The sequence below is a fragment of the Cygnus atratus genome, chromosome 7, assembly GCF_013377495.2.
Source record: "Cygnus atratus isolate AKBS03 ecotype Queensland, Australia chromosome 7, CAtr_DNAZoo_HiC_assembly, whole genome shotgun sequence".
Taxonomy (NCBI): Eukaryota; Metazoa; Chordata; class Aves; order Anseriformes; family Anatidae; genus Cygnus; species Cygnus atratus.
This window is the reverse complement of record NC_066368.1, coordinates 14,019,393-14,046,397: the sequence shown is the minus strand read 5'-3', so window position 1 is coordinate 14,046,397 and position 27,005 is coordinate 14,019,393. Positions and strand designations below refer to the sequence as shown.

Below are 27,005 nucleotides of genomic sequence, written 5' to 3'. Positions count from 1 at the left end.
CGCCATGGCCCAGGGGCTGGGAGGACGCGGAGATGACGGTGCCCGGGCGGGTCGCGGAGCTCGAGCAGCCGAGGCCAGCCTGGCGCCCCGCTGCCTGGCTCAGCAAGCAGAGCCGCCTGCTTCAACGGGGCCGTGCGGAGCGCCCGCGCCACGTCCCCCATGGGGCGCGTCATCCTCATCAACTCGCCCATCGAAGGTGCGTGGGACAGGCCCCCGGGCCCACGGGAAGGGATATTTGGGTCCTGTCCCCCGGCTCCAGCCCGGTGACGCGGCTGTCCCCGCAGCCAGCAGCAACGAGAGTGTGAGTTATCAACGCCGTCACGGTGGAGAAGGAGCGCGGACGGCAAGCTGGGCTTCAGCGTCCGTGGTGGGCTCCGAGCACGGGCTGGGCATCTTCGTGAGCAAGGTGGAGTAGAGGGCAGCGCAGCCGGTAAGTGGCGACGGGGCGAGGGACACCGGTGGGGACGGACACGTGCCACCCGAGATGCTCTGGAGAGCCGCTGGGGACGTGGTGCTGCACAGGGGTGGTGCCAGCTTTGGTGGCATCTCCTGCAACCCGCTGGGTTCGGATGAGCTTGGGGGCACAAATGGGGAGGACAGGGCGCCTGGCAAGGGCATTGGCACAATTTTGGGTGCCCGTCCGAGCCGCTCGCCCCTCGCAGAGCAGGCTGGGACTGTGCGTGGGCGACAAAGATCACGGAGGTGAACACAGCGTGAGCTGGAGAACATCACCATGAGCAGCGCCGTCAAGGTCCTCACCGGCAACAACCGCCTCCGCATGGTGGTGCGGCGCATGGGCCCGCGTGCCGGGCATCAAAGTTCTCCAAGGAGAAGACGGCCTGGTGAGCAGGGGCACCGGCACCCCCAAAACCCCATGGAGGGCTCGGTGGGGGATGCTGTGGGGCAGGGAGGAAGCAGAAGTGGGGGACCCTCGGGGTGGGCTGCACTGGAGGTCCCCAAAAAGGTGGGAAAGCCCAGGGAGGGTGCAGGAGGGGATAGGAAGGTCTGGAGCAGGCAGGGCGGGTGCGAGCCCCATCCTCACCGCCCCAATCACTGTCCTCCGCTGGGTGACACCGATGTCCCCATCCCACTGGGGGACACGAGCTGGACTCCTGAGCACCCCCTAACACCCTGCCCCAGGGTGGACGTGGTGAACAGGCGCCTGGTGGTGGAGAAGAGCGGCTCGACGCCGTCGGAGAGCGGCTCCGAGGACGGCCTGCGGCGCATCGTCCACCTCTACACCACCTCCGACGACTACTGCCTGGGCTTCAACATCCGCGGCGGCCGCGAGTTCGGCCTCGGCATCTACGTCTCCAAGTACGGCCACCCACGTGTCCTCGGCTCTGGGGGGCACGAGGGGGACACAGCACCGGGTTCCCGCTGGGGCTCAGCACCCTGCCCTGGCTGATGCCGAGGCATCACCACCCTGGGTGCCAGGGCATGGAGCTGCCCGGGGAGAGGTGTGGGGCCCTGTCCCCATCCTTCCCCCCTTGCTGTCCTTAGGGTGGACCCCGGGGGGCTGGCAGAGCAGAACGGCATTCGGGTGGGCGACCAAGTCCTTGCAGCCAACGGAGTCAAGTTCGAAGACATAAGCCATAGCAAGGCGGTGGAGGTGCTCAAGGGGCAGACCCACATCATGCTGACCATCAAGGTACCCGTATCCGGCCCCGCGGGACCCCGGGGGGGCTGCGTGCCCCCACGCTGGCTCTGCCCCAGCTCATCCCGGTGCTGGCGGGGGGGGGGGGGCAGCATGGCCGCAGGCTGGTTGGGTTTCAGGCTGGTGGGAGGGGGATGCATTATTCATGGCTGGCACCCGGATCGGGTTTGGCCGGCACGCGCTGACCCCCACATCTTCTCCCTCTGTGCCTAGGAGACCGGGAGGTTCCCTGCCTACAAGGAGATGGTGGCCGAGTACTGCTGGCTCAGCCGCTGTAAGGACAGAGCCGCCCGGGTACCGGGGGGGAACATGGAGGGGCTGGGACCCCCCATGGGAGGGATGTCCGGAGGGCACAGGTTCCCCAATGCATTTGCCCAAGTGGGGAGGGAGAAGCTCCGTGTGCCATGGGGTCCCCGCATGTCCTCTGTCCTGGGAAGGGACAGAAAGCTCCTTGTGCCACGGTCAGCACCCCCACAGTGCCCGTGGCCTTGCAGGGTCCCCTGTGTCCCCATCCGTGGAGGGGACACAAGGATCCCCGTGCCATGCTCCCTGTGATCTCATGGCCCCACACGTCCCCATCCCTTTGCTATGGCCCTGCAGTACCCATGGCCCTACAGTCGCCATGTCCCCCCATCCTCAGGGCGGATGCAAAGTTCCCGCGTCCCCACGGTGTGTCACCCCGTGTCCCCGCCGTGCCTTTGCAGTGACCAACGGGCAGCTGCAGCAGCTGTCGCAGACATCAGAGACCAGCTCCTCCATCTCCTCCTACTCTTCGGGGCCACCACCGGCGGTGGTGAACGGGCTGGGGACGGCGGCCCCGGGGCCACCCACCCGCACCGTGGACGTGGCCATCTCCACGGAGGACGGGCCGCGGCGGGGCTGGGCACGGGAGCGCGCCGAGCGGGCCATGCAGACGGACCCGGCCACCGAGGGGCTGCCGGAGACGCGGCGCACGATGCGGCCCCCCGAGCTGCTGCGGGACACGGCCATCCGGGGCCAGGGCGCCCGCGAGCCCCCCGGCACCCACCCGCGCCGCACCTTCACCCACTCGCCCAAAACGGCGCTGCTGCTGGCGCTCAGCCGGCCTCGGCAGCCCATCACGCGCTCCCAGAGCGACCTCACCGTCGCCGGTAGGCACCGGGGCGCTGCACCCCCCCCCCCACCGGGCTCTCCTCCAGTCGGTGCCCCCCAGATATGCCCCACAACCCCCCCTCGCCAGCCCCCAACCCCTCAACTCAACCCCCTTTATCCTCAGAGGAGAAGCGGAAGAAGGAGAAGCCGGAGGGACAGGGGGCACGGGGGGCCCCCCCCGGGCTGCACCGCTCCAAGACCCTCGTCAACCTCTTCTTCAAGGGCGGCCGTGCCACCAGCCAGAGCTGGGCCCCCCCGAGCCAGGACCCCCCCGGCTCCGAGCGCCGGGCACGCGCCAAGTCCCCGGGGCGCCCCGATGGGGACAGAGGTACCGGGCTGGGGGGGCAGGGACCCGGCCTGGCACAGGTCCCCGCTTATGGGGCATCGCATGGAGGGGGGGAGTGTGGAAAGGGGGGGGTCCCCGTGTGCACAGTTTTGGCCTCTCCACGGGCGCTCACCCGTCTCCATCTCCCTTGCAGTAGGCGCTGTGCAGAAGTTTGTCATCCGGAGCCTGAAGCGGGGTAACGCGGGGTGCCCACGGGGTGGCCGCGGGGCACCTCCTGCATGCGCCTGTCCCTGCACGGTGTGCCCAAGCAAGGGGGTGGCACCGGGGTGGGGGGGGGGGGTGGGGGGTGTCCCCAAATCTGGAGCTGCGTGTGTTTGCATGTCTGTGTGACTTTGGCATGGGTCGAGCCCACCAGCGCTGGTGGGGTGCGTGGGTTTGGGGCTGGCGGTGGGCACGGGGCAGCCCTGCCCCCCTGGCCACCCCTTGCTCTGCCTCCCCGCAGAGAAAAGCCGCCGTGCCAGCATCCTGGCCCTGGCCGGCCCCGCCACCCCGCAGCCCAACGGCAGCGACCCCGAGGCACGGCTCCCGCTCATCCAGGACACGGCAGCACGGCTGCTCAGCCCCGACGAGGTGACGGCCGTGCTCCGCCACTGCACCCGGGTACGGCACCGCAGGGACGCCGGGCAGCTCCGCGGCCCCGCTGGGGGACGGAAGGGGGCACGGGGTTTGGGGACCCGCCGCTGACACCCGCCCTGTGCCCGCAGTACCTGCACGAGGGCAGCGTGGAGGATCTGGTGAGGCCTCTGCTCGCCATCCTGGACCGGCCCGAGAAGGTGCTGCTGCTGCGGGACGTGAGGTGGGGCTGGGGGCACCCCGGGGCGGACCCAAAGCTATCCGGGATGGACCCAAAGCCTCGCGTCCGGGTCACCACCCGCAGCCCGGCCCTGTTTTGTCCCCGCAGGAGCGTGGTGGCCCCCACGGACCTGGGCCGCTTCGACAGCATGGTGATGCCCCTGGAGCTGGAGGCCTTCGACGCCCTCAAGAGCCGCTCAGGTAGAGCCTGGCCCCAAAGAGCCATGGGGAGGGGTTGGGGGGGGTGGGGGTGGGGCGCAGGGGTGACCCCCGCTGCTCTCCCCCCCCGCCCCGCAGTGCGGTCGCCTGCCCTCCGCCCGGCCCACCACGATGTCCCCCCCAAGAGACACCTCATCACGCCAGTGCCTGGTGGGTGCCACCGGGGTGCCAGGAAGGGACGGGGGTTTGGGGACAGTCCGGGGGGGGGGGCGGAAATGGGGAGCTCGGCTACAAGGAAGGGCGCAGGGGGTGCCAGGGGAGAGGGGGTCAGTGGGTGCTGGGCGTTATGGGGTCCCTGGGGAGAGAGGGGTCTGGGGTCCTGGGGGGTCCCTGGAGGAGGAGGATCCAGGGCCCGTGGTGCCAAGGGGGCTCTGGACGCCTCGGCCCCCCCCCTGAGCCCCTCTCGTTGCAGACTACCGCGGCGGCTTCCTGCTGAAGCCAGCGGGGGCCCCGGAACTGGAGGAAGCCGGGGGGCTGCCGTCGAGCCCGGCCCGTCCACGGGCATCCCCCAGCCCCCACCGGCTTCACCCCCGCTCCTACACCCCGCTCCCCGACGTGCCAGTGGACGCCTACAACTGCACCAGCGGCCCCCCGCCCGCCCCAGGACCAGGGCCCCCCAACTGGCTGCTGGCCGAGCCCCCCCGCGAGGGGCGCAGGCGCTCGCGCAGCCCCCAGCCCACCCGGCACGCGGAGCCCCCCCGGGCAGGCGAGGACGGGCGCTGCTCAGGGTTGGGAAAGCCCCGGAGGGCACGGGCCCCCCTCGCGCCCCTCTTTGGGGGGCCAGGAGGGGAGGCGGGGGCTGCGCTGGCCGCCAACGGCCCCAAGGAGGAGGAGGAAGAGGAGGAGGAGGAAGAGCGGCTGCTGACCGTCACCCTCTCCAAGCTGAAGCACTCGCTGGGTGCGTGGGTCTTGCTGGGAGGCTTTGGGGGGTGTGACCCCGGGGGTGGGGGTGGGATGGGGACCCCCCCATCTGGGCGCAAGCACCTTTGGGGTGGGTGGGACCCCCCTGACAAGGGGTGGCCTGTTTATGGGGACAGGGACACAGGTAAAACCCTCAGCACTGCCAGTTCCCATTCCTCCAGCCTCATGCCCTCGTGCAGGGCCGGAGAGAGGCCATACAGCCCCATGGGGGTGTGTGTTGGGGGGGGGGGGGGGGGGGACACCCCGTCTACCTGGGCCCAAAGGCATCGCGGCTCCCTTGCAGGGATCAGCATCTCGGGCGGCATCGAGTCGCGGGCGCAGCCGGTGGTGAAGATCGAGAAGATCTTCCCCGGGGGAGCCGCCTTCCTCAGCGGCGTCCTCAAGGTACTCAGCTGCCCTTTGGGGGGGGGGGGTGGGGGGGACGTGACCCCCCCCAGGGTGGGACAGGGTCCCGTCCCCTTGCCCCGAAGCCCTCCTGGGGCTGCGTTTCACCCCGCTGCCTTCCCTCCCGGGGCCAGGCAGGGCACGAGCTGGTGTCGGTGGATGGGGAGAGCCTGCAGAACGTCACGCACCAGCGGGCCGTGGACACCATCCGCCAGGCGTACCGCAACAAAGCCAAGGAGCCCATGGAGCTGGTGGTGCGGGTGCCTGCCCCCCACCCGGAGTGACACCAAAAATATCCCCCCCACCCCCACCCCCCGGCCCGAGAAGCCTTCCCGCAACCCCATGGAGCCGGCTCATTCCTGCACCGAGCTGTGGCCGGCCTCAGCGGGCAGGGACAAGGGGGACCCGCGGGCACGGAGGAGCTGCCCAAAAAGGGACCGAGGTGGGGGCACGGTGGGGTATGAAAAAGCGGGGGGACAAGTGGACCTGACCTTGCTCCGGACACACGGACGCTGCCCTGAAAAAAAAACACAGCCAGGGGCTTGTTTTTAATCGGCGTTTCCAGGTGGTACAAGGGCGAGCCGGGCTCTGGAAATGGGACACAACCGAAATAAAGTACAAAAATACAATTCCACCACCCCCTCCTCCCCCCCCCCCCCCCGCCCCAAACAGCTTGGGGGGCGAGCAAGCCAGAGCTGGGCACGGCCAGGCTTTTCCTTTGGTTTGACCCCGTGGCACAGAGCCTGCCCCCCACCCCAGTGTCCCCGAGGTGTCCCCCACTGGTGGCCAGCGCTGGCTGCCCCGCACTGAGCCCCTCTCCCCCGGGCCGAGCTGGGCATCACAGGGGCACGTGCTGGGCTTTTTTTTTTGGGGGGGGGCGGGGGGGAGACACACAGGGATGCTGGGGCAAGGGCACGGGGAAGGCACTGAGGGCAACGCGCCCGGTGGCGGGGGTGAGGGGTCCACAGCCAGGCAGGGCGTGAGCACGGAGAGGGCGCTGTTTTTTGGTAGGTCCTATAAAAATAGAGTTATTTAAAATGGCACAGAAACGAATCCCCTGACAAACACGCTGGGGGGGTGGAGGGAAGGCAGGGACAGGGCACGCTTCCCGAGGGGACAGCGGCTGGGTGACAGTGCTGGGAGGGACAAGAGGGAGGGGACAAGCCACCCTCCCCGTGCCCAAGGTGACCCCGGCTGAAGGCAGCGCTGCTAATCCCCGGGCGCTAAGAGGATCAGCAGGAACCAGCCCCAGGCGGCCCCGGGGCCGTGACGCAGCACCCCCCCGCCCCATAGCTCCGGGGCACCCCTCTGCCATAGCGGGGGGGCCAACACAACCTCACCCCAACACCTCGATGCCAGGGAGGGGGCAGCTCCCGAAGTCCCCTCTGCCCCCTCCCAGCGCCGGAGGTCTCTGCATAGCGGGGGCAGAGTGGGGGCCCCCGCTCCCAGCCCCCAAAATCCCAGGGGCTGGAGCACCCCCGCTGTCCAAGCAGGGAGCCGGGGCAGGCAGCGTCTCAGATCTCGGTGGCCGTGATCTCCTCGAAGGGTGGGTCCGGCCCGGGGGGGTCGCAGGGCTCTGAGGACGACGGGGGGTCCTCGCCCTGCAGCCGGAGGTGCTGGAGGCGCTGCTCGAGGCGCCGGTTGCGGCGGTACATCTGGATGTAGTTGTACTGCAGCTGCTTCTGGTAGCGGATCACCCGCTCCTTCTCGCCCTGCCACGTGCTCCGCTCCTGCTCGAAGGCGTCCCGCTGCTCCTGCCCGCGCCGCCTCTCCAGGGCCACCTCTGCCCGCAGCCTCTCCAGCTGCCTCCGCAGCCCTGCCGTGCCCCGCGCCTCCTCGCCGGGCTCCGGGCAGCCCTCGCCGGGCTCGGGGCAGCAGCGTCCGCGGGCGGCTTCCCGCAGCCCCGCCACCTCCTGCTCCAGCCGGCCCGCCTTGGCGCGGAAGAGGTCGGCCTCGCTCTTGCGGCGCTGCAGTTCGTTGGCGCACACCTCCAGCTCCAGCGCCTTGAGCCGGGCGGCCTCCTGCAGCCCCCGCGCCTGCTGCTCGCCCGCCTGCAGCTCGGCCCGCGCCTCCCGCAGCTGCGCCCGCAGCACCAGCAGCTCCGTGCCCCGCTGCGCCAGCTCCGCCTGTGACTCCTTCAGCTGCTGCTTCAGCAGGGAGATCTCCCCCGACTTCTGGCACACCTGCGGGTAGCAGCAGCGGTTCAGGTGCTGCGTCCCCGTCCCAGCCTCTCGGGGATGGGGACGGGGCGGTCGCCCCCTGCCCAACCAAGCAGGGACGTCACCGTGTTGTGGCTCACCTCCCACTTGGTCTCCTCGAGCCGGGGTCCCAGCTCGGTGTGCTCCCTCTGGAAGGAGGCGCAGCGCCGCTCCAGCAGCTCCCGCTCCTGCAGCAGCTGGGCAAAGTCCTCCTGCAGCTGCTTCTTCTCCTGCTGCAGCTGCAGCACCTGGAGCTGCAGGACCTGCTGCCCGCGCTGCGCCTGCTGGGCCGCCTGCCGCACCTGGGCCGCGCAGCGCTGCCGCAAACCCTCCAGCTCCTGCTCGCAGCGCCGCTGCTTCTCCTCGTACACCTGGGCACGGGCGCACGCTGGGTAGGCGGCGCGGCCCCCCAAGGTTGGGGACCCCCATACCGCCACCCCCACGTCCTCACGGCTGGAGGTGGGTCCTGGAGGACCGAGATTCCCAGAGCGGGACGGAGCGCTGCCACCCCCATGCCAGACCCCAAAATGTGCATCCAGAGTCTCCCTCAACCCCACACCATGGGGACAACCCAATTCTGAGGCCCTGCTCCAAAAGCAGGCCCATGCACGGGGGCTGTATGACTCCCCCACCAGCACCACTGAGGAGCGCCCCCCCCCCCCCCCCCCCAAACCCAGGCCCGTTCAGACCTCGCGGGCACCTACCTGGCAGATGGCCACCTCGTTCTCATCCAGGCTGTCACGCAGCTGCTGCAGCTCGGCCTCCCTCTCCCGCAGCTTGTCCTCCAGCTCGCGCACCAGCAGGGCCTCCTCGCCGGGCAGGGGTGAGCGCCCGCAGGAGCCGCTCTCGGAGGAGGGCCGGCCCCGGCCGCTCAGCGAGCCCGTGCTCTTGCTGGAGGACGAGCGCCCGCTGTCCGAGTTGGAGGGGCCGGCCGGCGGGCGGTAGCCACCCGGGGGCTCGGGGTGGCCGTGGGGGGTGGCCGGGAGGGCTCCCGCCTCGGCGTGCTGGCTGCAGCCCGTGCTGTAGGTGGGCAGGCTGGACAGGGAGTTGCGCCCCGAGTCCGAGAGCGTGCCCGAGTGGCTGCTGGCGCGGCAGCTCAGCGAGCCGGGCTTGTCGGCCCCGGCGGCCCCCAGCAAGTGGGTGAGGCTCACCTGGCTCTCCGAGAGCGCCGGGGCCGCCGGGCGCACCCCCAGGCTGGCCGGCCCCGGAGCAGTCCTGATTTTGGGTACCACTGGTTTGAACGCCATGGGGCGGATCAGGGTCTTCTCCACGTTCTGGGAAGGGAAAGAGGCAAGAGCGTGGCTCCGGGACCTGGCAGCCTCCAGAGGGCTGGCCCCACACAGGGGGAGGGCTTGGTAACCCTCTGATCCTGTCCCCATGCAACACTTTGAGGTGTCCCCAACCCAGTTGCTTCCACGTGCTGAAGGAGACAACCACCAAATGCTCTCTGCTCCAGCCCTACCACCCAGTGGGGTCAGAAAGGCTCCCACATTCACAAGCCCACCCCTGGCACCAGGAAGGGGAGGTCAGGAGCGCAGAGACCACCTCTGCCCCCAGGGATAGGGACAACGTGACCACGCAGCCCCTACCCACACACCCAGGCACCTCTCCCCGAGGCCCCCAGCCCCAGCACGGCACTGGGTGCTGAGCAGAGACCCCAGCACCTCTCCCACCATACCTCCTCCAGCTTGCCAGACACGGGGACAAGCTTGGGGGGTGGCCCCCGAATGCTGCCACTGGGGGCTCGGTCATCCCGGGCCTCGTCCGAGTCGCTGCAGGGGCTGACAGGAGAGGCGGCTTCCAGCCACTCCCCGTGGAAACCTTCGTTGGCGTAGGCATGGGCGACGCCGGGCGCAGCAGAGCAGGGCTTTTTGGGGGGCAGAGCGTGGAGCAGGGGGTCCGGGGGGCTGGCCCGCAGCAGCCCATCGTGCACGCGGAAGGAGCCCCCGCCGCCGGGGGGCTGGCAGGAGCGGTCGTGGCAGGGCCGGCCGGCGATGAGGCTGCCCACGCTGCCCATGGCGCCCCGCGAGGACGGGGGGGAGCGGGCGGCAGCGCGGAGCTGGGCGGCCCCCTCAGGGGCGGCCTCGATGGAGACGGGCAGCGTCTGCACGATGGCCATGGCGGGGGGGCCCCCGGCGGGCTGGGGGGCGCGGGCAGCCTGTGGGCAAGAACGGAGCGGCATGGGGCCACTGGGCACCAGCAGAAAACCCGTTCACATCCACCCCATAGGACCCCCAATAAATGGGTGCCAGGGGGGCAGAAGCAAGGGAATGGCCTGCAAGGGATGCCCCGGGCAGGAGGAGGCACCAAGTGAAGCAGAATAAAGCTGGGATTAACCGGGGGGGGGGGCGGGCACAGGGCACGGTGGGGGCTGTCCTGCTGCCCCGGACCCTGCCCCACTTGCTGCCCCTGTTCTGCCCCCCAGCACTGCCACGCTGCCATGCCCCACCTCCCTACCCCCAGAGCCCTCGGGACACCCAAACACCCCCCCCGTGGCGTGCCCCACAGCGCCCAGCACCCCAAACATCCCGTCCCAAAGCACCCTCTGCACCCCCACACCGCAACACACTGCCCTACAGCTCCGACACCCCCCCCCAGCACCCCCAAACCCTGCCCCGCTCACCCCCTACCCCCTCTCCCCATCCCTGCGTGCCCCACAGCCCCCCCACGCCCCCCACCCCACCTCCTCACAGCCCCCAGCAGCCCCCAGCCCCATACCCCCAGCACCCCCCCCATTACCCCCCCACCACCACCCCGCTGTCCCCAAGCCCCCCAGCGCCCCGAAGGGCGGCCCCTAAAGGACCCCCCCGGCTCCGGGACTACCGGGGGGCTGCGGGGGATAACCGGGGCCCCCCCCCCGGGCCGGCCCGACACCCACCTGGGCCGGGGCGCCCCATGATGCGCTCGGGCCGCCTCGCTCCGCCCGCCGGGCTGGCACCGCCCCGGCTCCCTCCGGGCCGCCCCCGGGGCCGCCCCCCGGGTCCCGCCGGCCCCCGGCACCGGCACGGCCAGCGGGGGACCCCCAGCCACCGTGTGCCCCCCCCCCCCAAAGGATGGGATGGGGGGTGCTCCCCATACCCTATGGGTGCCGGGGGTCCCCGCCCCACGGCAGCAGGACCTCGGTGTGGGGCCGGGGCGCTGCCACCTGCAGCCCGCCCGGTAACCGGGGCGCCCCCCGGGGTCCCCCCCCGGTCCCCAGGACGCCCCCCCGGTGCTCACCTCGCCAGCCGCGGCCCATCCGGGCGGTGTGCCCGGCTCCCGGCTCGGCTCCGTCGCCCCCTGCAGCGGGAAACAGCCGGGGGGGGAAGGGGTCAGGGCGCACACGGACCCCCGGAGCCCCCCCGGGTGCCGGCGGGGGGGACGCGGCCAGCGGGGGGAGCCGTGCCGGGGGCGGGCGGCGGCGCCTCCATCTTCTCCTTCTTCCCCCCCCCCGCCGCCGGCCCGGAGCATGGGGGGGGGGGGGGGGGCGAGCGGCCGGGACCGGGCTGCAGCCCCCGGGGACCCCCCCTTGTGCAAGCAGCCGGTGACCGGCGGGGGGGCGCCCCCCAGCCCCAGCACGGCGGCGGGGGCCCGGTCCCGGCCCCCTTCGTCCGCCCGCCCCGCGGGGCCCGGGCCGTTCCCCGGGCCCCCCCCCCAACCGCCAGCCCCGGAGTCCACCGGGGTCCCCTCCGCCCCCCCCGCGGGCCTCCCCCGGTCCCGGCCCCGCTCACCCGCGGTTCCGCCGCCGCCCTCCCGCCGCTCCCCGCCGGCCCGGGCCGCGCCAGGCCCCGCCCGCCCCACCGCCCCCGGCCCCCGGCCCCGCGGCGGAGCGGGAGGCGGCAGGGGGGAGCCCTACGGCCGGGGCGCCGGGCAGCGACGGCACCGGAGCCGGCGGGGAGCCGACGGGGGGGGAGCTCGGCGGCTGCCCCCCGCTGGGGGAGGTCGTGGGGGGGCCGGTTGTGGGGCCGGGGGGGCGCCAGGCTCGTCCCCGGGTCCGTGTCCCCGGTGGGGGCCAGCCCCCCCCGGTTCGGCTCACCGCCACGTCCCCGCAGCCTTCGCCCGCCACGGGCCCGGCTCCCCGAGGTTCCGCCAGCCCCACGCGTGTGGGTGCCGTGGGGCGCGGTGGCGGAAGGCACCCGTAGTTGGGTCAGGATGGGGCGGGATGGGGTGTGTGGGGCAACGTGGCCCCATGGCACCGTCCTCCCGTAGGGCTGGAACACAAACCCCAGACCCCGAACCCAGGACATGCGCCTGACCCGCACCCACAGGGAGAAACAGGGCTATAGGGCCTGGAGGTGGGGGATTTGGGATGGGTCAGAGCGTAAGGACACCCCCTCCCCGGTCCCAGGCAGCAAAGGACAAGGTACAGGAACAGCACTCAACATTTCTGCTTTAATAAAACCGGAAGGGTCGGACCCAGAGCCCACCACGGGCTCCCCACCGCAGCGGGGACGGGCCACGTCACAGTATTTTGCCATGAAATGCCCCGAGGGGCCCCAGGGGCTGCTCCCTGAGGTTGTGATGCTGGTGATACCCCACGGGAACAGGGTATTGGGGTGACCCCAAGCAGGGGCTGGACCCAGCAGAGCTGCAGAAGCCCCACAGCACGTAGCAGGAGGCGAACCTGGACCGTGGCCCCAAGCATTTGGCCCTGCTTTAGCAGCAATTTAAGGACCTGCCCTGGGTCCAGAGACCCCAAATTCCAGGTGCTTTCTCCTGCTCCTCTCACATGCCCCAGGGCAACGGGGCCAGCAGCCACAGGGCTGCTTCGCACAGGAGGACAGAACACGGGCGCATGGCGCCGCTGCTCCCGGTGAGCCCCAACAGCAGCCCCATCCCTCCTGGTGGGCCAGGGAAGGCAATCGCTGGACTCAGGGCTTGCCGGAGCCTCCCGCACCTCCATCCGGATCCTTCTTGGATGAAGGCGCCTTCTCCTCCTTCATCTTCTTCAGCTTGGCCTTGTTCTTGCTAGAGGTGGAGGAGAATGTGAGCGAGGCCTTGCTGAACTCCAGGGGGAAGACGCCCACGTCCCCGTCGAAGCGGTTCTTGGACACCTGCAGGTACCGCTTCCCAGGGCCCGTCGTCAGCTTGCGGTCCTGCAGGATGAGGACGTTGTCGGCCTCCTGGCTGGCCTGCGGGAAGAAAACATCTCCAGGGGTTGCTGCTTGGGGAAGGGGCACCCCAACACCCAGCCCTGCCTTGGGTGTTGGTCACCCCCCAGGTGACCCCGCCAGCGAGCTGCGGGGACAGAGGGACCTGGAGGGAGCTGCTGCGGGCCCCAAGTGCCCGGCCTGGATCACACCAGGGCACAGGGCAGCAGGAAAATGGGTGCTCGGAGGGCAAACCCAGCACCCTCCGTGCTGCTTCATGTGGTAACTCATCCCCCATCCCACCCACAGCCAATTAGCATCAATCAGCTGCACCCCACCGAAGCCTGCACGAAGCAGGACTCCGCACACCCCCAGCAGGTGACAGGGACACCCTGCTCCACCACGGCACGTTTGGGGCCCCCGGTGACGGCACGCAGCGTGCCGATGCCACCACCCCGTCCCTGCCTGAGGGCCAGGAGGAGGCACCTTGGCAGAGCCGAAGATGGAGGCGGTCTGCAACTCCTTCTCGTCGTCCTCCTTGCGGGGGTGGATGATCAGCGTGATGTGGCACGTGTTGTCCGTGGCGAACTTGCGGAAGGCACCGATGATGAAATCCTGGGCTGCGAGCCTGCGGGGGGACAGAGAGGACACATCAGGAGCAGCCCCACACTCCCATGGGTGCTGTCACTCCATGGGGCAGCAACCACCCCAAAAGGGGGCTGTTGTGCTGGATGGGACCCCAACAGGACACCCAGTTGGTGTTATAACTCCCAGAGAAGTGTTACCTGTCTGCTGAGAGCTGCTCATGCCCCATCATGAACTGCAAGTTGTCCACGACCACGTGGGTGATGTCATACATGTAGACAGCGTGCTTCATGGTGTCGATAACCGTCCTGTGTGGGGGACACCAGGGTTACTGAGGACACGGACACCGAGCCAGGCACGGGGAGATGCAGAGCTGGCAGGGCCAGGTCCCCTCTCTCCACCCCACCCCAGACAGGACAGCCCTGGTGACAGCAGGGACACTGCCACACAGCCGTGACAGCCACAGCATGCCCTGCCCCACGTGTCCCCTCACCCCACAAGCACACAGAGAGCAAGCCCTAGAAGGGAACAAAGGAACGGGGCCGTACTTGATGTTCTGCTGGCCATGGAAGGTCATGAAGTAGAGTGGCAGCTCCTCGAAGCGGTCGGCCCACTCGTCGTACAGCTCCAACTGGTCCTCCAGGCGTCGCGCCGCAAACTGGGTCAGCATGATCTTGGCCAGGCGGATGTTGTTGATCTCGAAGCTGCCCCACAGCGTGCACACCCCCTGCGTGCACAGGTCCAGCGCGTACTCGCTGATGAACGTCGTCTTCCCGCTGCCCGTTGGGCCTGGGGGAAAGGGGGAAGTGAGCTGGGGGAGAAGACGCAACCCGTGCTGATCACTCGGGAGGGTATTTGAAGAAAAAGACACCAGGGTACAGCCAAGAGCAACCCAAGCCCGGCGTTTCCACCAGGAACAAGCAGCATCCCATGCCTGGGTGCTCGCACATCACCCCAGCACCTCGTGCATCCCCACGGCTGCGAGCAGCTGGGGTTTGGGGCTGGCTGAGCCCTGCGTGCCCCATCCTGCGGCCCCTCACCTGTGAAGACGGTGAGCTCGCCTTTGCGGTGCCCCTTGAGGAGCTTGTTGAGCTCGGGGAAGCGCGCCCACTTGACGCCGGCCACCTGCTCGCTGTTGGCCAGCTCCCCGAAGACCTCCTCGCGCAGCTGCCTGAAGGAGACGATGGACTTGTGGCCGGCGGGCAGGGCAGCGCGCAGGATCTTGGTGAGGTTCAGCCCCCGGTTCAACGCCTCCAGAGGCCGGGGCTGGAGGTCGCCGGGGCGCACCAGGGAGCAGCGCTTGACGCTCAGCTTGCGGGCGAAGAGCTTGGCGGCCTCCCAGGAGCGCAGGTCCTCGCCCAGCCACAGCGTGACGCGCTTGAACTGCTCCAGGTAGGGCAGCAGGGCCGGGGGCAGGCAGGCGGCACCCCGCGGCAGGGCCAGGCTGGGCACCCCGGTGGCCTGGTGCAAGGCCAGGGCGTCGAGCTCCCGCCCCGTCAGCACCACCTCGGTGTCCCGGCGCCCGATCAGGGGCAGCCCGAAGAGGTTGTGGTAGGCGTCGAAGCGGGGGAACGTCTCCTCCGTGGTGGTCGTGGCGTTCCCCTGTCCCTGCGTGCCCACCAGCTTCAGCCCCCGCAGCGCCCCGTCGCGGGGGCTGAACCAGGGGAAGACGAGCGCCCTGGCGGCCCGCAGGTACCGCACCCCGAAACGCTTCAGGGTGGCGTCCGCCAGCTGGGCGATGCCGAACGCCGCCTTGGTGGCATGGCTCTCCTCTTCGTCCAGCAGCTCCCAGAGCGGCAGCGCCCGCTCCCAGATGCGCCGGGCGTCCTCCCGCGCCCTCCTGGCTTCCACCTCCTCCTCCTCCTCCTCCTCTGCCTCCCCGGGGCCTGGCGGAGGGAGCCCACGGTGGCGCAGCTCCACGGCGGCCTGCAGGTCCTGCCAGGTGCCCTCGGCCAGCGTGGCGGTGCAGAGGAAGCCGCCCGTCGTCTTGTCGATGAAGAGCGTGAAGGGCGGCCCTGCGGGGCCCGGGGCGAAGAGGCTGGGGGCGTGCAGGCAGCTGTAGCCATCCTGGAAGGGGACCCCCTGCTCGCGGAGGTACCGCCGGATCTCGGTGACGGACACGGCGGGCGCGGTGCCGCCGGGCTCGGGCAGCACGGCCTTCTTGTAGCGCCGCTGGCTCAGCCGCCCCGCCGCCTCCTCCACCACCACCCCCCCCACACCCCCGGGGGACGCCCCGCGCCTCCGCAGCAGCAAGAAACCGGCGGCGGCTCTGCAGGGCCGCAGCGGCACCGCCGCCATCCCCCCCCCTCCACCCGGTAACCCCCCCCACCCCCCCCCACCCCCAATCCCCGGTACCCCGGGGCCGCTCAAGCCGCGCCCCCCACGCGGAGCCCCAGGGGCGCCGCCATTTCGCGTCCCGCCTCCTTCCTCCTCCCGGTCCCCGCTTCCGGGGCACCGGGAGGCGCCATGACGGGCCGCGGGGCTCCCAGCCGCTTCTTGGCGGCCGTGCTGGGCAGCGGGCTGGGCCGCTCCGTGCGGCAGCTGCAGCGCCTGCAGCTCGTCTTCAGCCCCGCCGCGCCCGACGCCCGCGGGGCCAGGTAGGGACGGGGAGCCGCCGGTACCGGGTGGTTGTTGGTTTTTGGGGGGGGGGAGGCGGTGATCGTTGACCCCTGAGGATTTTTCGGGGGGTGGTGGGGGGCGCCCCGCAGGCAGTTCGTGGAGGAGGCGGCGGCGGAGTTCGCCCGGAGGCACCCCGAGGTGGTGCTGTACGTGCGGCCCGGCGGGGGGCCCGCGCCCGTGCTGCTGGCGGAGTACCGTGAGTGGGGGGGGGGGGGCACTGGGAGGGGGGAACTGGGGGGGGGAGGGGGGACTGGGGGGGCACTGGGAGGAGAGGGGGACTGAGGGGGCACTGGGGGGGCGGCTGCGGTGGGGGCACTGGGAGGGGGAACTGGGGGGGGACACTGGGAGGGGGGAACTGGGGGGGGGAGGGGGGACTGGGGGGGCACTGGGAGGAGAGGGGGACTGAGGGGGCACTGGGGGGGCGGCTGCGGTGGGGGCACTGGGAGGGGGAACTGGGGGGGGACACTGGGAGGGGGAAGTAGGAGAAGGGTATGGGGAGGGGGGGAACTGGGAGAAGGGTATGGGGAGGGGGGGCACTGGGGGGGGTAGCTGGGGGGTGACTGGGAGGGGAGGGGGGACTGGGCGGGGGGGCACTGGGAGAAGGGAAGGGGGGGAGCTGGGGGGTGACTGGGAGGGGAGGGGAGGGAGGGGGGGACTGGGCGGGGGGGCAATGGGAGGGGAGGGGGAACTGGGGAGGGGGTCACCAGGAAGAGAAGGGTATGGGGAGGAGGGAAATGGGGGCAGACACCAGAGGGAGGGGGCTACAGAAGGAAGGGACACGGACACACACACACACACGATAAGGGGGGACACAGGGGACACCCCGGTCTCACCCCCCTGTTGTACCCCCCCGTTGTGCCGCAGTGAACGGGACGGTGCGGGAGGAGCTCATCGCCAACAAGACGAGCGAGGAGATCGCCCAGCTCGCCACCAAGCTGGCCAGCCAGTCCGGTCTGGACATCATGCGCATCCGCAAGCCCTTCCACACCGATAACCCCAGCGTGCAGGGCCAGTGGCACCCCCTCACCAACAAGCCCCCTGCCCTCCTCGTGCGGGGTCCCCGCCTGACACCCCCCCCAATAAAGCCTTGATCCCCCCCACCGTGCTGTGTGCATCGCTCCCCGTGTCCCTGCAGAGACACCTCCAGACAGAGCCATCACATTTATTGCCCCGGGGCCGTGCCGGGGGGAGCAGGCAGGGAGGGTGATGCCCCCTTAGGGGCGTAGGGGGTCGATTTTGTCACCCCCCTCTTCACAGCAAAGAGGGAAGAGGCAGGAGAGGGCTGGTGTCCAGCCCAGCAGGGAGGGGGATGATCTCTGGGTAATGCTTGGGGGGTATGAGCAAGGACCACCACCCCAGCCCAGGTTTGTCCTCCAGTGTCACCTCGCTGAGACACGAAGCAGGCAGGCGCAGAAGTAGTTGGTGTGGGATTTGGGGATTCAGGGCTGGTGGCTGCCCCTGGTAGTGCCATGAAGAGCCAGAGGCCCTACAGGAGGCAGGCCCTGGTGCAAGGATCCTCCTTGGTGCGCAAGGGACCGCCGAGGGGGCATCTCTGTGCCACGGGGGACAGGGCAGTGCCCGACACCCCCCAGACATCCGTCATGCCACATGGGAGGGCTGAAATGTGCCACCTCCGGGCTGCGCAAGGCGAGGACACAGGAGCAGTGCCGGTGCCTTCCCACACTGCAGAGCAAGGACAGGGACAAGCCGGGCAGCACACACGACCCTTGGGCACAGAGGACAACCTCGCTGCCAGCGTCCCGCTGCCTGCCACCACGTCCTTTCTGTGCTGCCAGTAGCGCCCTGCGGGGAGCGGGCAGAGCGCTGTCAGCGTCAGGCCCCCCCAGCTGCAGTGCCACCTCCCCACAGCACCCATCCTGCATCTCACCCAGCGCTACTGATCCCTCCTCGGGGTGGGCACGGGTAGCTCTCCTCCTCCTCTTCCTCCTCTTCCCCACCGTCCCTCGCCGAGCGTCCTGCTGGGAGAGTGAGCCCTGGGGGAGCAGATGTGGCAGCGGGCAGGGGCTGGTGGCCCCCACAGCACTGCAGCCCCCCTGTACCCCCATCCCCATGCAGCACCCACCTCTCAGCAGCCGTCCGGCTCTCAGGCACCCAGGGCTGGGGCTGCCCGACGGGGCGGGTTGCATCCTCACATCTGGGACACGGTCTCTGGCCTGGACAGACAGACGGACAGAAACTCTCCCTCCCCTCCCGCCCCTGTGTCCACCTTCAGCCAGGCGCCAGCTCCTGCCTCCAGCTTGTGACCGCCATCAGTGGGTTTTTGTACTTAAATAAAGGTTTCAAATTTAAATAGATTCTTCTCTGGGCTTTTTTTTTCCTCCTTTTCCATTGTTTTTTTTTTTTTTTTTTTTGTACATCAAGTCTTAAAAGTGAATGAAAAGCCAAAGGAACCGACGAGCCTGGGCCCGGCCCAACGCTGCGGTCCCGGAGGTAGTTTCGCCTGAGTCTCGTAACACTGCTGGCAGGGGGTGGGAGAAGGGGCCGGAGGGGAGGAGGGTCCCGCAGTGGGTCCCCCCCGGCCCCTACACGGAGCTCTCGTCCAGCTTCTCCACCAGCTGCGTGTGTTTCCTCTTCTCCAGGATCTTGCTGAGCTCCTCGGTGAAGGAGGCGCTGCACAGCGGCGAGGCCAGCGGCTCGTCCTGCTGCAGCAGCATGTAGCTGTTGCCGTTCATCTTGCGCAGGACGCTGGGCAGGGCGCCCACCCCGTTGGTCAGCTCGGCCGGCAGCGGCAGCGGCGGCGGCAGCGGCGGCGGGGGAACGACCGCCGGCAGCTCCTTGACCGGGGAGGTGGCGGCCGTGGGCGCCTCGCCGGGGATGATGCGCAGGCAGCCGTCGGGGTAGGCGAGCTCCTCCTCGTCCTCCTCCTCCTCCTTCTCGCGGCCCTTGCGGAGGCAGCTGGCCGACACCGTCTGCAGCTCGGCGTTGGCGGGCCGCGGCTCCCCGAGGACGTACTTGCCCTTGCGCTTCTCCAGGCAGGACACGTAGAGCAGGACGATGCCCAGCACGGCACACAGCACCACCAGCACCACGATGGTTGAGATGTAGACCACCTTGGCGTCCCCGGCCACCCGGGAGGCGGTGTGCGGCCCGGCGGTGGCGGCGGCGGCGGCGCGGGGCAGCTCGGGCAGCACGGTGAGGCTGTAAGCGGCCAGCAGCGTCCACAGGCCCCGCTCCTCGCCGTAGCAGCGGTACTCGCCGCCGTGCTCGGGCAGCGTGTCGGTCACCAGCAGCCCGTCCACCCCCACACGCAGCCGCTCCTGCCCCGTGCCCGGCACCTCGCTGCCGTTCAGCAGCCACACGGCCCGCGCCAGGTTGGAGCGCTGGTCGCAGGGCAGCAGCACGTCGTCCCCGCGCAGCACCGTCCGGTTCTTCCACGGCAGGAAGCCTACGGGGGCACACACCCCGTCGCAACGGTGCCGGGGATCCCCCCCAGCCGCCCAGCACCCCTTGGAGCCCCCCCCATGCGTGGACTCACTGCGCCCGGAGCTGCTCCGGCATCCCGCGTTGCCGCCCTGCACGTCCTGCACCAGCCCCGTGCTGCGGGACAGGGGGGTTCAGCACCCCGGGGCCTGCACAGCCCCAAAACCACCGGGGCGATGGGCACACTGATGGCTGTCCCTACCTGTCCCTGGAGGCCGTGTCAAGGCAAGCCCGGCCGTCCCAGGCGCAGTAGGGGTCCCGGGCGAGGATGCAGTCGTAGCAGGAGGTGTACCTGGCGCAGGAGGCCAGGGGCACCTGCAGGACCCCGCTGGCTGCCCCCACGTACAGGCTCCTCTGGGGTGAAAAGGGCCAAGCTCGCAGCATCGCCCCACACAGGGCAATAGGTCACCCCCCACGAGCCCCCAGCCCCATTGCCACCCCTCACCTGCTTGTGGGAGACCACCAGGGTCTCCACGGGCTGCGGCTCCCCGAACACCTGCACCTCCTCGATGATGTGGACGCCGGAGTCCAGCACCACGGCCTTGTGGAGCCAGCCGTCCCCTGCAGAGCCGGGCGGTCAGGGGACACGAGACCCCGTCCCCGGTGCTCCTCAAGGACCCGTCCCACGTCCTGCACTCACCCGTCCCCATGAAGAGCACGTCGTAGGAGCGCCCGTCGAGGGCCCGCACGCGGTCCACGGCCAGGCAGCTGTAGGCCACGCTCCTCTTCACCAGCAGCGGCTCGCCGCCCGCCGGCTGCACCTCCTCGAACATCAGCGGGTGCAGTTTGACGAAGTCCAGCACGCTGTTGGGCAGGTCCTGCGAGGAGTTGAAGCCCCTCCTGCGGGAGCCGTCCGTGATGCACTGCCCGGGGAGGGGGAGGACACACACAGCTGTCAGCGGGGGGCTCGCCTGCCCGCGCCCCCGCAAACCCACGACCTCCCCCGGCACTCACGGAGCCGGGCCGGGGCTCTGGCACCGCGCCATCGTAGCGGGACCACTTGCGAGAGGAGTCCTGGTACTCCATGTAGGGGCCCTCGAAGGCGCGCTGCACCTCAGAGATGTTGTAGCGGCACACGGCCGACGCCTCCATCGTCCTCCTGGGTGCACAGCTCCGCGTCAGCCTGGGCTCTCCCACATTTTTTTTTTCCATCCATCCCCGCGCCCACCCGGCCCCGCTCACCACTGCGCAGAGAGGGTGAAGGCGGCGTAGAAGACGGTGCTGGCCCAACTGCCCCCGTCCAGGCTGCAGACGCTGCGCAGCACCTCGTAGTAGGGGATGTAGCACACCAGGCGGGCCTTCATGAAGGACGTCCACTTGCGCTGCAGGATCTTTTTCCCCCCCACGTCGCTCTGAAGGGCAAGTTGAGGATGTTGGCAGGTGTTTTCTGCTCTGCCCGTGCCTCAGTTTCCCCCCGGGTGCAAGCTCGGAGCCCCTGCAGCAGGAGGAGCAGCACCCTGCTCCCCAGGGCCACCCCTACCTTGCACACGCGGGCCACCCGAGCCACGCGGGCCACCTGGCTCTTGTCGAAGAAGGAGGTGGTCTCCTCGCCCGCCCGCTCCGTGAAAAAGTAGTAGATTTTGTCATCGTCGCCCACGGGGCTGTCCTTGCTCTCCCGGACCAGCACAGAGGCCACAAAGTCAGCATCTGGGGGACGCAGAGTGGGAGGTGGCAACTGGGGGCCCACCAGGTCCCCAACGTCCCTCCCTGCCTCAGTTTCCCCTTGCAGGAAACCACTCCGGACAAGCACCCGGAGCAATCCCCATGCACCAGTGCCACCAGTCCGAGGGGACAGGGACAGGGACAGCCTTACCGTTCAGCCAGTGCAGGGGGGACTCCTCCATCTTCAGCGGCTGCTGGTGCAGATTCCTCCGGATGTCGGGAAGGCTCCGAAACTCGTAGCGTGTGGCCGTGTACAAGCCACCATCTGTGTGGAGCATGCACCCATCAGCACGGCCACCACCGCACACCAGGGACAGCCCCAAAAGCCACCACGTCCACGTGCAGGAGTGTCCCGTGTGGGTACGGTGCCGCTTACCCACGATGAGGCCGGTGTAGCCGCGGGAGGGGTCGTAGGGGCACTTCTCCTTGCCTTCCTCCAAGCGGGCAGGCAGCGTGAACCTGTCAGCGTCCTGGGGGACAGGCGGCACCATCAGCAATGCCCACATACGTGTCCCCCCGCCCCGGGCAGGATGAGCCTCCCAAAAAAACCCCACACAAGCGTCTGGCACCATCCCCAGCAAGCCCCAGCCTGGCCAAGTGGCCGCTGCCCGGCTGGGCTGGGTCCCCCCCCAGGCCGTGGCGACGTCGGTGTGTCACCGCAGGAGTTATTTTCTTTGGGGTTTGCAGTTCAAAGCCCTGCAAATAATGACGGGGCCAAGCAGCGTGGCGGCTCCGTCAGCGGCTGGGGACAAACCAGATGGGCAGCACGGCCGTGGGAACAGGCACGGCACAGCCGGGGCTCGTAGTGCCACGGGCAGCTGGGGACATGGGGACGTGCACCGTGTCCCTGCGCCCCTCCGTCCCTCGGCTGCGGGAGGGACAGGGGCAAAGGGCGGCTGAGTCACAGAGGAGCTGCCTTGCAGGGGTGGAAGGACCGGGGGACACGGCACCCTCCTGCCAAGCGCCCTGAGACACGGCCACGTAGGGACCCCAGCCCAGGAAATTCCCGGGGAGGGGAGGATGAGTCAGAACTGCCACCGTCACCATCCCACGGCAGCCTCGGAGCAGCTCGGGGACACGCCATGCCGCTGACACCCTCAGGGATGCGCAGCGTGGCTCTCAGAGACCCCCAACACGAGCACGTCCCACCCCTCTGTCCCCCCCCTGTGTCCCCACACGTCCCCAGCACCACCCCGCTGCGGGGTCAGAGTCCAGCCCCAGCGCCGGGGTGGGGACTGGCGGCGTCTGCGTGACGGCGACTGCGCCGGGGCGCTGCCACCCCGAAGCCACGCACCCCGACACGGGGTCGCTGCGCCCCAGGAGGGGACGGGGATGGGGACGGGAGGACTCACAATGGCAGCACAGAGCGGGTGGAAGGCGTAGGTGCCGCAGGTGTAGAGATGCGTGCTGTTCAGCCTCTGCAGGAACCGCACGTGGTTGAAGCACTCGGTCTGTGGAGGGGAGGAGGATGCCAGTCACCGGCCGGTGACGCCGCGGTGGCCTCCCCGCTGCCCGGCACTGGCCGTACCTTGTTGTTTTTGCCCTTCTGCAGGCAGTCCAGCTGCTTCTCCGGGGATGCTTCCCAATGGATCTGCGGGGGAAAAGGAGCCATCACCTCACAAACCACCCCCCGTGGCACGGGGGAGGCTCTGACGGAGGCTCAAAGCCTCTCTCCCCGTTCGGAGGCTGCTTGGGGACGGGGCCGCGCTCACCGTGCGGTGCGAGCCGTCGGCCACGTTGCTGGCGTTGAGGGCGAAGATGGCCCCCCGGGCCCCCACGTAGAGGATGCCCCGCTCGTCCTCCAGCAGCAGCGTGGTGTAGTTCAGGCTGCGCCCGCTGAACCGCCGCACCCCTGACAGCTCTGGGAGAGAAAAGGGGGCTCTGGGGGGGAGGGGGCACACGGCCAGGACCCCCAGGTTGGGGGGACCCAGGGTCACAGGGGAAAGTCTCAAAGCGGTTTTCGCCGCAAAGCACTCGAAAGCAGACTGAGCTTCCTTCCTGTTTTCCCTCCCAGCACCTGCTTGCTCGCCTGCCCCAACCCCGCTGCTCCCAGGGGTGAGGAAGCTCCCGGCACCCACCCTGCACCCCCTTACCGTCAAAGGTGACCGTCGTCCTGGGGGTGGCATCCAGGTCGGTGGCGGAGCGCCGGGACGGGTAGCCCATGACCGCAGCCACCAGGAGGGCAGTCAGGACCCTCACCGTGCCCCCGAGCATCTTCCCTGGCCCCCGGCGAGGGTGGCCCCCGGGCTGGGGGGGCCCGGCAGAGCCACTGCTGGGGACGGGCTCCCCAGGACCCTCCTGAAATGCAGAGCGGGGGTCAGGGGTGCTGCCAGCCATAGGGATTTGGGGACACCCAGCCCCAGCGGCGTGCACAGGGGTGAAGGCACAGTGAGGGGGAGTGGCAGAGGATGCTACGGTCCTGTGGCCGGGGACGCAAGCGTGTCATGAGACCGCACGTCTCCGCACCAGGTGCAGAAGCAGAAGTGCCCCAAAGGCCCCCAGCACCACCTGGCCGGCAGCTACCCCGTGGGGACTGTCCCCAGGCTGTCCCCAGGCAGGGGCAGGTGGGCGGCGCGGCAGCTGGTGCGCCCCAAAAGCCAAAGGGCTCTGCCCCTTCCCCAAATCCAGGAGCCCCGGGGAGCTGAGAGGAGTTGGCAGAAAGAAAAGGAAGCCCCAAAAACACAGAAAGTCGGCCTGAGATCGTAAGGACAAAAGGCTGGGGAAGGATGCTCCAGGCACGTGCAGCGCAGAGCAAGGGAGAAGTGATCCGGAGCCATTTGGCTCCTCCATCAAGTCTTTCCAAATGAGAAGGTTGTTTTCCCCCCAGTGTTTTTCCACTACATTTCAGTTTCCCTTTCATCAAAAGCTGCCTTGAAGCTCAGCATCTGCCTCAGCTCCCAGCCAGGAAGCAAAAAACCCCGGCCAAAAACGCTGCCGCTCCCCCAAATCCCACCTCAGCCGGCCTGGGCGGGAGGTGTGAAACCACCACGGGGAGATAGCGAGCCGAGCCAAGCTGAGCCACACGGGGAAACCACCGTCCTGTCCCCGGGGAAACAAAACTGCAAGCGGGCTGGAGTGGGGCCGGACGGGAGGATGGGGAGAGACAGTGAGGGAGGACGGGACCAGGGATCTTGTCAAACAGCCAGCGAGGAGCAGCACCTCCATCCTGGTTGGGAAGTGAGCCCAGAGAAAGGGGCACCCCATTTCACCAAGGGACCCCCGGCACCCCACAGCTGCCTGCTGGCCTTGGGGGTGCCGGCGAGGACAGAGACCACGGGGTATCTCCAAACGGGAGACCTCCCCGTAAAGCAGCCGGCACTAATATGTTTGCTTAGGGTTTTCTTATAGATAAACCAAATACCTGGCCCTCTAGCAAAGCTGTTCAAACACGCTCGCTGCAGACGGTTTCCCTAAAGCAAATACCTCACCGGCCGGGCTTCAGACGGAGGGGAGGGAAAAGCAAAACAAGGCAAGAACCAGAAGGGCCCAGGAGGAGATGCAAGAGGCTGCCTTTTCCAGCCAGCATGGTCCTGGATCCTGCAGTGGGGAGCAGGATTTCCCTCCCCGGGGCGGCTCCAGCACCTCGGTATTACCCCAGAGCTGGCAGGGGGGCTTCAGCCCTGCACAGGGCCAGGAGGGCGCGGAGCATCCCCTGTTCACATAACCCCTGCGCCCCGGGGAGGCCGTGCTGCAGCAGGGCGCTGAGAGCGAGAGGTTTGGGGGGCTGCAGGGGGGCACGGGGGCATCCAAAAGGACACATGGCAATGGGGACAGGCTCCAGCAGCCACCTCGCTGCAGCTGCCACAAGCAAGGACCGGAGAAGTGCATCGAGCCCTGCGCAAACCCACGTCACCCGGGCTGCGGAGGGGACGCGCGGCGCCTGCGGGTCCCCAAACCTCCTCCCAGCCAGGAGGACACCACGAACAAAAGCAGCACGGCCACACGGGCTGCCCGCAGCCAGACCACGTCTCCTGCCCGCAAACAAGCCCTGACCTTTGCTGGGTGCCCCCCCAGCCTCCTGCCCCCGCTCACGCAGCACCCGCGGACTTTAACCTGCGCCAGCGCAGCGAGGGCTCGAGGCAGGGCCCGGGTCGGGCCGGGGGCACGGGGCTGTTCCAGCCCAGCGGCTGCACCCATGTGCAAAGGCTCCTTCGCCCCAGATCTGGTGTTAACTTTGTCCTGAAGGAAATTAATCGCTTTGCTCTAAGGGCCGGTTAATGTTTTACTCAAAGGGAAGGGCTGTCTCGAGCTGCTCTGTTTTATTTATTTTAGTGGTTTTTTTTAACACCTCGGGATGGGGGAAGGAGCAGGAGAGAACTGAGAGCATCCCTGGCCCCTCTCAGATCACCACGCCAGGCCCCCCCCCGGCCCCGCTGCTCCCCGCAAAGCAAGACCTGAGCCCAGGCTCCGTGCCAGGGGCAAGAGAGCTCAGGATCACAGGACACACGCGGCTGGTTTGCTTGCTCCAGCACAGCTTTCTCATCAGAAAAGGGGAAGAGCCGGGAGGAGAAGCGCCACGGAGAGATTTCTCCACGGGAGGGAGACAAAAGGGAGAGAGAAGGCGTCTCTGCTGAAACCTGGGATTTGAGAGGAAAACCACCCAGCACCACTGGGATGCTCCGGTGCTGGTGAGGATGGAGGTCGGGCATCAGCTGCGCTCCCCGTGCCTGGCATGGGGACAACGCGGGCAGGGGGACCCCAAAAACGTCCCCAGCTGCCGGGTGGCGCTGGAGGAGGAGCAGGGTGTCACCGCCAGCCAGCACCGGTCAGGTCGGACTGGGTTTACTGGGTCACGGCTGGAGCGTGGCTGGGCCAGCCTCCGCTCTGCACAGCACACCCAGACGAGCCGGCCCGGTCCTCGGCTACTTAAAATGCCCACATCGAGCAGCTCCATAGGCATGTGGAGAGCTTTGGGGTCTGGCCGAGGAGACCCCATGGGGCTTCTGCAGGCCTCGGTGGCCTCATCCTGCCTGGGATGGGTGCTGCCTCCTCCTGATGGAGCCGGCGGGGCAGACATGCAGGTATGGGGCAGCTCGTGGGACCCAAAACTTCCCTGTGCATGAGAAGAGGCTGGAAACGCCGTCGGGATCAGCCCTCCTCCCCGAGCATCGTGCGCTCCCACAGGCACACGACGCTCACCTCCTGCTCGCAGTGAGGAGCTCCATTGGTTCTCTCCGGGTCATGGGCTTGCAAAACAGCTTTCCCCAAATTCAAAGCAGGACGGCAGGAGCCAGCAGCAGGCTGTGCCTGTCACACCATGGTGTTTTAAGGTGGCCCAACCTGGGCTCAGCCTTCACACGTCCGGACAACCCCAGGCACACAACACCCCCATCCCACCCGGCTCCTGCAGAAGCTGCCCACGCGTTGAGCCCAGAGCGCGGGGACGAGGCAGGGAGAGCACGCGGGGCACCACAGAGCCTCCGTCCAGAGCCTCCCCCAGCTGCCAGCATCCCAAATCCGCGCTCTGCAGGACAGCAGACACCTTGGAGCCCCGCAGCTGCAGGTGTGGGGACGAGCGAGGGAAGCCCGGCAGAAGCAAGGAGCCGCGAGCGCGTCCCCGGCAGCCCCTTGGTTTGAGAGAGGCTGCGAAATCCTGCGAGATCCCGCGGTGCCCGGCAAGGGCAGCTGGGATGAGGGTTGCCAGGCAACTTTAATTCGGCTTTTTCCCAACTTGCAGGCTGTAAATCACCCGCGGGTCCAGCACCAGCTCGCAGCAAACGGCCCCCAGCCGGGGCTGAGCGGGGTCCCCCCGGCACCGTCCCCAAACACCAGCCCCAGCGGCTGCGTCCCGGAGCCGGAGGTGACCCGCAGGACAGACATTTCCCAACCGGCCGGGATTTTGTCAACAGCAGCAAGAAAAATGCTAACTTGCCAAAAGTCCTCCGGGAAAATGGGATCTGTGATGCGTTTGGGTGCTGGGGACGGGGAGGGAAGGAGCGCAGTGACCTTCTGCCAGCCCTTCTCCGCATTTATTTTAGTCG

General features: G+C 68.9%; 5 protein-coding genes across 6 annotated transcripts; 2 read left to right on the top strand and 3 right to left on the bottom strand.

The window, feature by feature from the left end:
* The first annotated feature begins 32 nt into the window (after positions 1-32).
* Positions 33-5,734, top strand: PDZD7 (PDZ domain containing 7). Its single transcript, XM_050711958.1, is given in 21 exon segments — positions 33-122; positions 124-196; positions 285-304; positions 306-332; positions 334-369; positions 371-411; positions 646-811; positions 814-842; positions 1,141-1,317; positions 1,504-1,651; positions 1,871-1,931; positions 2,362-2,787; positions 2,913-3,116; positions 3,268-3,309; positions 3,577-3,734; positions 3,839-3,930; positions 4,036-4,127; positions 4,224-4,295; positions 4,558-5,043; positions 5,350-5,450; positions 5,585-5,734. Coding segments are annotated over 21 exon segments (2,691 nt in total).
* Positions 5,735-6,578: 844 nt separating this feature from the next.
* On the bottom strand, positions 6,579-11,874 carry LZTS2 (leucine zipper tumor suppressor 2). The gene is made up of 6 exons (XM_050711957.1): positions 11,866-11,874; positions 10,868-10,927; positions 9,327-9,806; positions 8,353-8,922; positions 7,750-8,019; positions 6,579-7,633 (listed from the first exon to the last, which is right to left on the bottom strand). The coding sequence occupies exons 1-6, from the start codon at positions 11,872-11,874 to the stop codon at positions 6,965-6,967; spliced, it is 2,058 nt and encodes a 685-aa protein (XP_050567914.1). The 3' UTR covers positions 6,579-6,964.
* Positions 11,875-12,001: 127 nt separating this feature from the next.
* TWNK (twinkle mtDNA helicase) lies at positions 12,002-15,600 on the bottom strand. Its single transcript, XM_035547731.2, has 5 exons — positions 14,343-15,600; positions 13,851-14,091; positions 13,503-13,610; positions 13,204-13,345; positions 12,002-12,759 (listed from the first exon to the last, which is right to left on the bottom strand). Exons 1-5 carry the CDS (start codon positions 15,598-15,600, stop codon positions 12,499-12,501), a joined length of 2,010 nt encoding a protein of 669 aa, XP_035403624.1. The 3' UTR covers positions 12,002-12,498.
* A 107-nt stretch (positions 15,601-15,707) lies between these two features.
* Positions 15,708-17,022, top strand: MRPL43 (mitochondrial ribosomal protein L43). Its single transcript, XM_035547743.2, has 3 exons — positions 15,708-15,899; positions 16,011-16,117; positions 16,786-17,022. The coding sequence occupies exons 1-3, from the start codon at positions 15,769-15,771 to the stop codon at positions 17,010-17,012; spliced, it is 465 nt and encodes a 154-aa protein (XP_035403636.1). The 5' UTR covers positions 15,708-15,768; the 3' UTR covers positions 17,013-17,022.
* Positions 17,023-17,037: 15 nt separating this feature from the next.
* SEMA4G (semaphorin 4G) lies at positions 17,038-23,403 on the bottom strand. 2 transcript variants are annotated; one of them, XM_050711905.1, is made up of 15 exons: positions 23,118-23,254; positions 22,737-22,885; positions 22,553-22,615; positions 22,377-22,475; positions 21,401-21,494; positions 21,176-21,289; positions 20,843-21,009; positions 20,545-20,714; positions 20,317-20,461; positions 20,003-20,225; positions 19,808-19,923; positions 19,565-19,716; positions 18,005-19,479; positions 17,810-17,897; positions 17,038-17,724 (listed from the first exon to the last, which is right to left on the bottom strand). In XM_050711905.1, the coding sequence occupies exons 1-13, from the start codon at positions 23,236-23,238 to the stop codon at positions 18,465-18,467; spliced, it is 2,628 nt and encodes an 875-aa protein (XP_050567862.1). In that variant the 5' UTR covers positions 23,239-23,254; the 3' UTR covers positions 17,038-17,724; positions 17,810-17,897; positions 18,005-18,464. The 2 variants fall into 2 exon arrangements, with proteins under 2 accessions (XP_050567862.1, XP_035403635.1); XM_035547742.2 differs by having other exon boundaries at positions 17,041-17,897; positions 18,005-19,327; positions 19,418-19,479; positions 23,118-23,403.
* Between the last annotated feature and the right edge of the window lie 3,602 nt (positions 23,404-27,005).

Coding starts and splice junctions, on each gene's coding strand:
- TWNK (XM_035547731.2), bottom strand. CDS start 15,600: ATGGCGGCGGTGCCGCTGCGGCCCTGCAGAGCCGCCGCCGGTTTCTTG. Junction 13,346..13,502: donor GAGCAGCTCTCAGCAGACAG/GTAACACTTCTC, acceptor GTCCCCCCGCAG/GCTCGCAGCCCAGGATTTCA. Junction 12,760..13,203: donor CCATCTTCGGCTCTGCCAAG/GTGCCTCCTCCT, acceptor TTCTTCCCGCAG/GCCAGCCAGGAGGCCGACAA.
- SEMA4G (XM_035547742.2), bottom strand. CDS start 23,361: ATGGCTGGCAGCACCCCTGACCCCCGCTCTGCATTTCAGGAGGGTCCT. Junction 22,476..22,552: donor AGAAGGGCAAAAACAACAAG/GTACGGCCAGTG, acceptor TCCCCTCCACAG/ACCGAGTGCTTCAACCACGT. Junction 20,226..20,316: donor CAGAGCCCCGGCCCGGCTCC/GTGAGTGCCGGG, acceptor CTCCCCGGGCAG/TGCATCACGGACGGCTCCCG.
- LZTS2 (XM_050711957.1), bottom strand. Junction 8,923..9,326: donor TGTCTGGCAAGCTGGAGGAG/GTATGGTGGGAG, acceptor TTCCCTTCCCAG/AACGTGGAGAAGACCCTGAT. Junction 7,634..7,749: donor TCGAGGAGACCAAGTGGGAG/GTGAGCCACAAC, acceptor TGCTACCCGCAG/GTGTGCCAGAAGTCGGGGGA.
- MRPL43 (XM_035547743.2), top strand. CDS start 15,769: ATGACGGGCCGCGGGGCTCCCAGCCGCTTCTTGGCGGCCGTGCTGGGC. Junction 15,900..16,010: donor CCCGACGCCCGCGGGGCCAG/GTAGGGACGGGG, acceptor GGCGCCCCGCAG/GCAGTTCGTGGAGGAGGCGG. Junction 16,118..16,785: donor CGTGCTGCTGGCGGAGTACC/GTGAGTGGGGGG, acceptor GTTGTGCCGCAG/TGAACGGGACGGTGCGGGAG.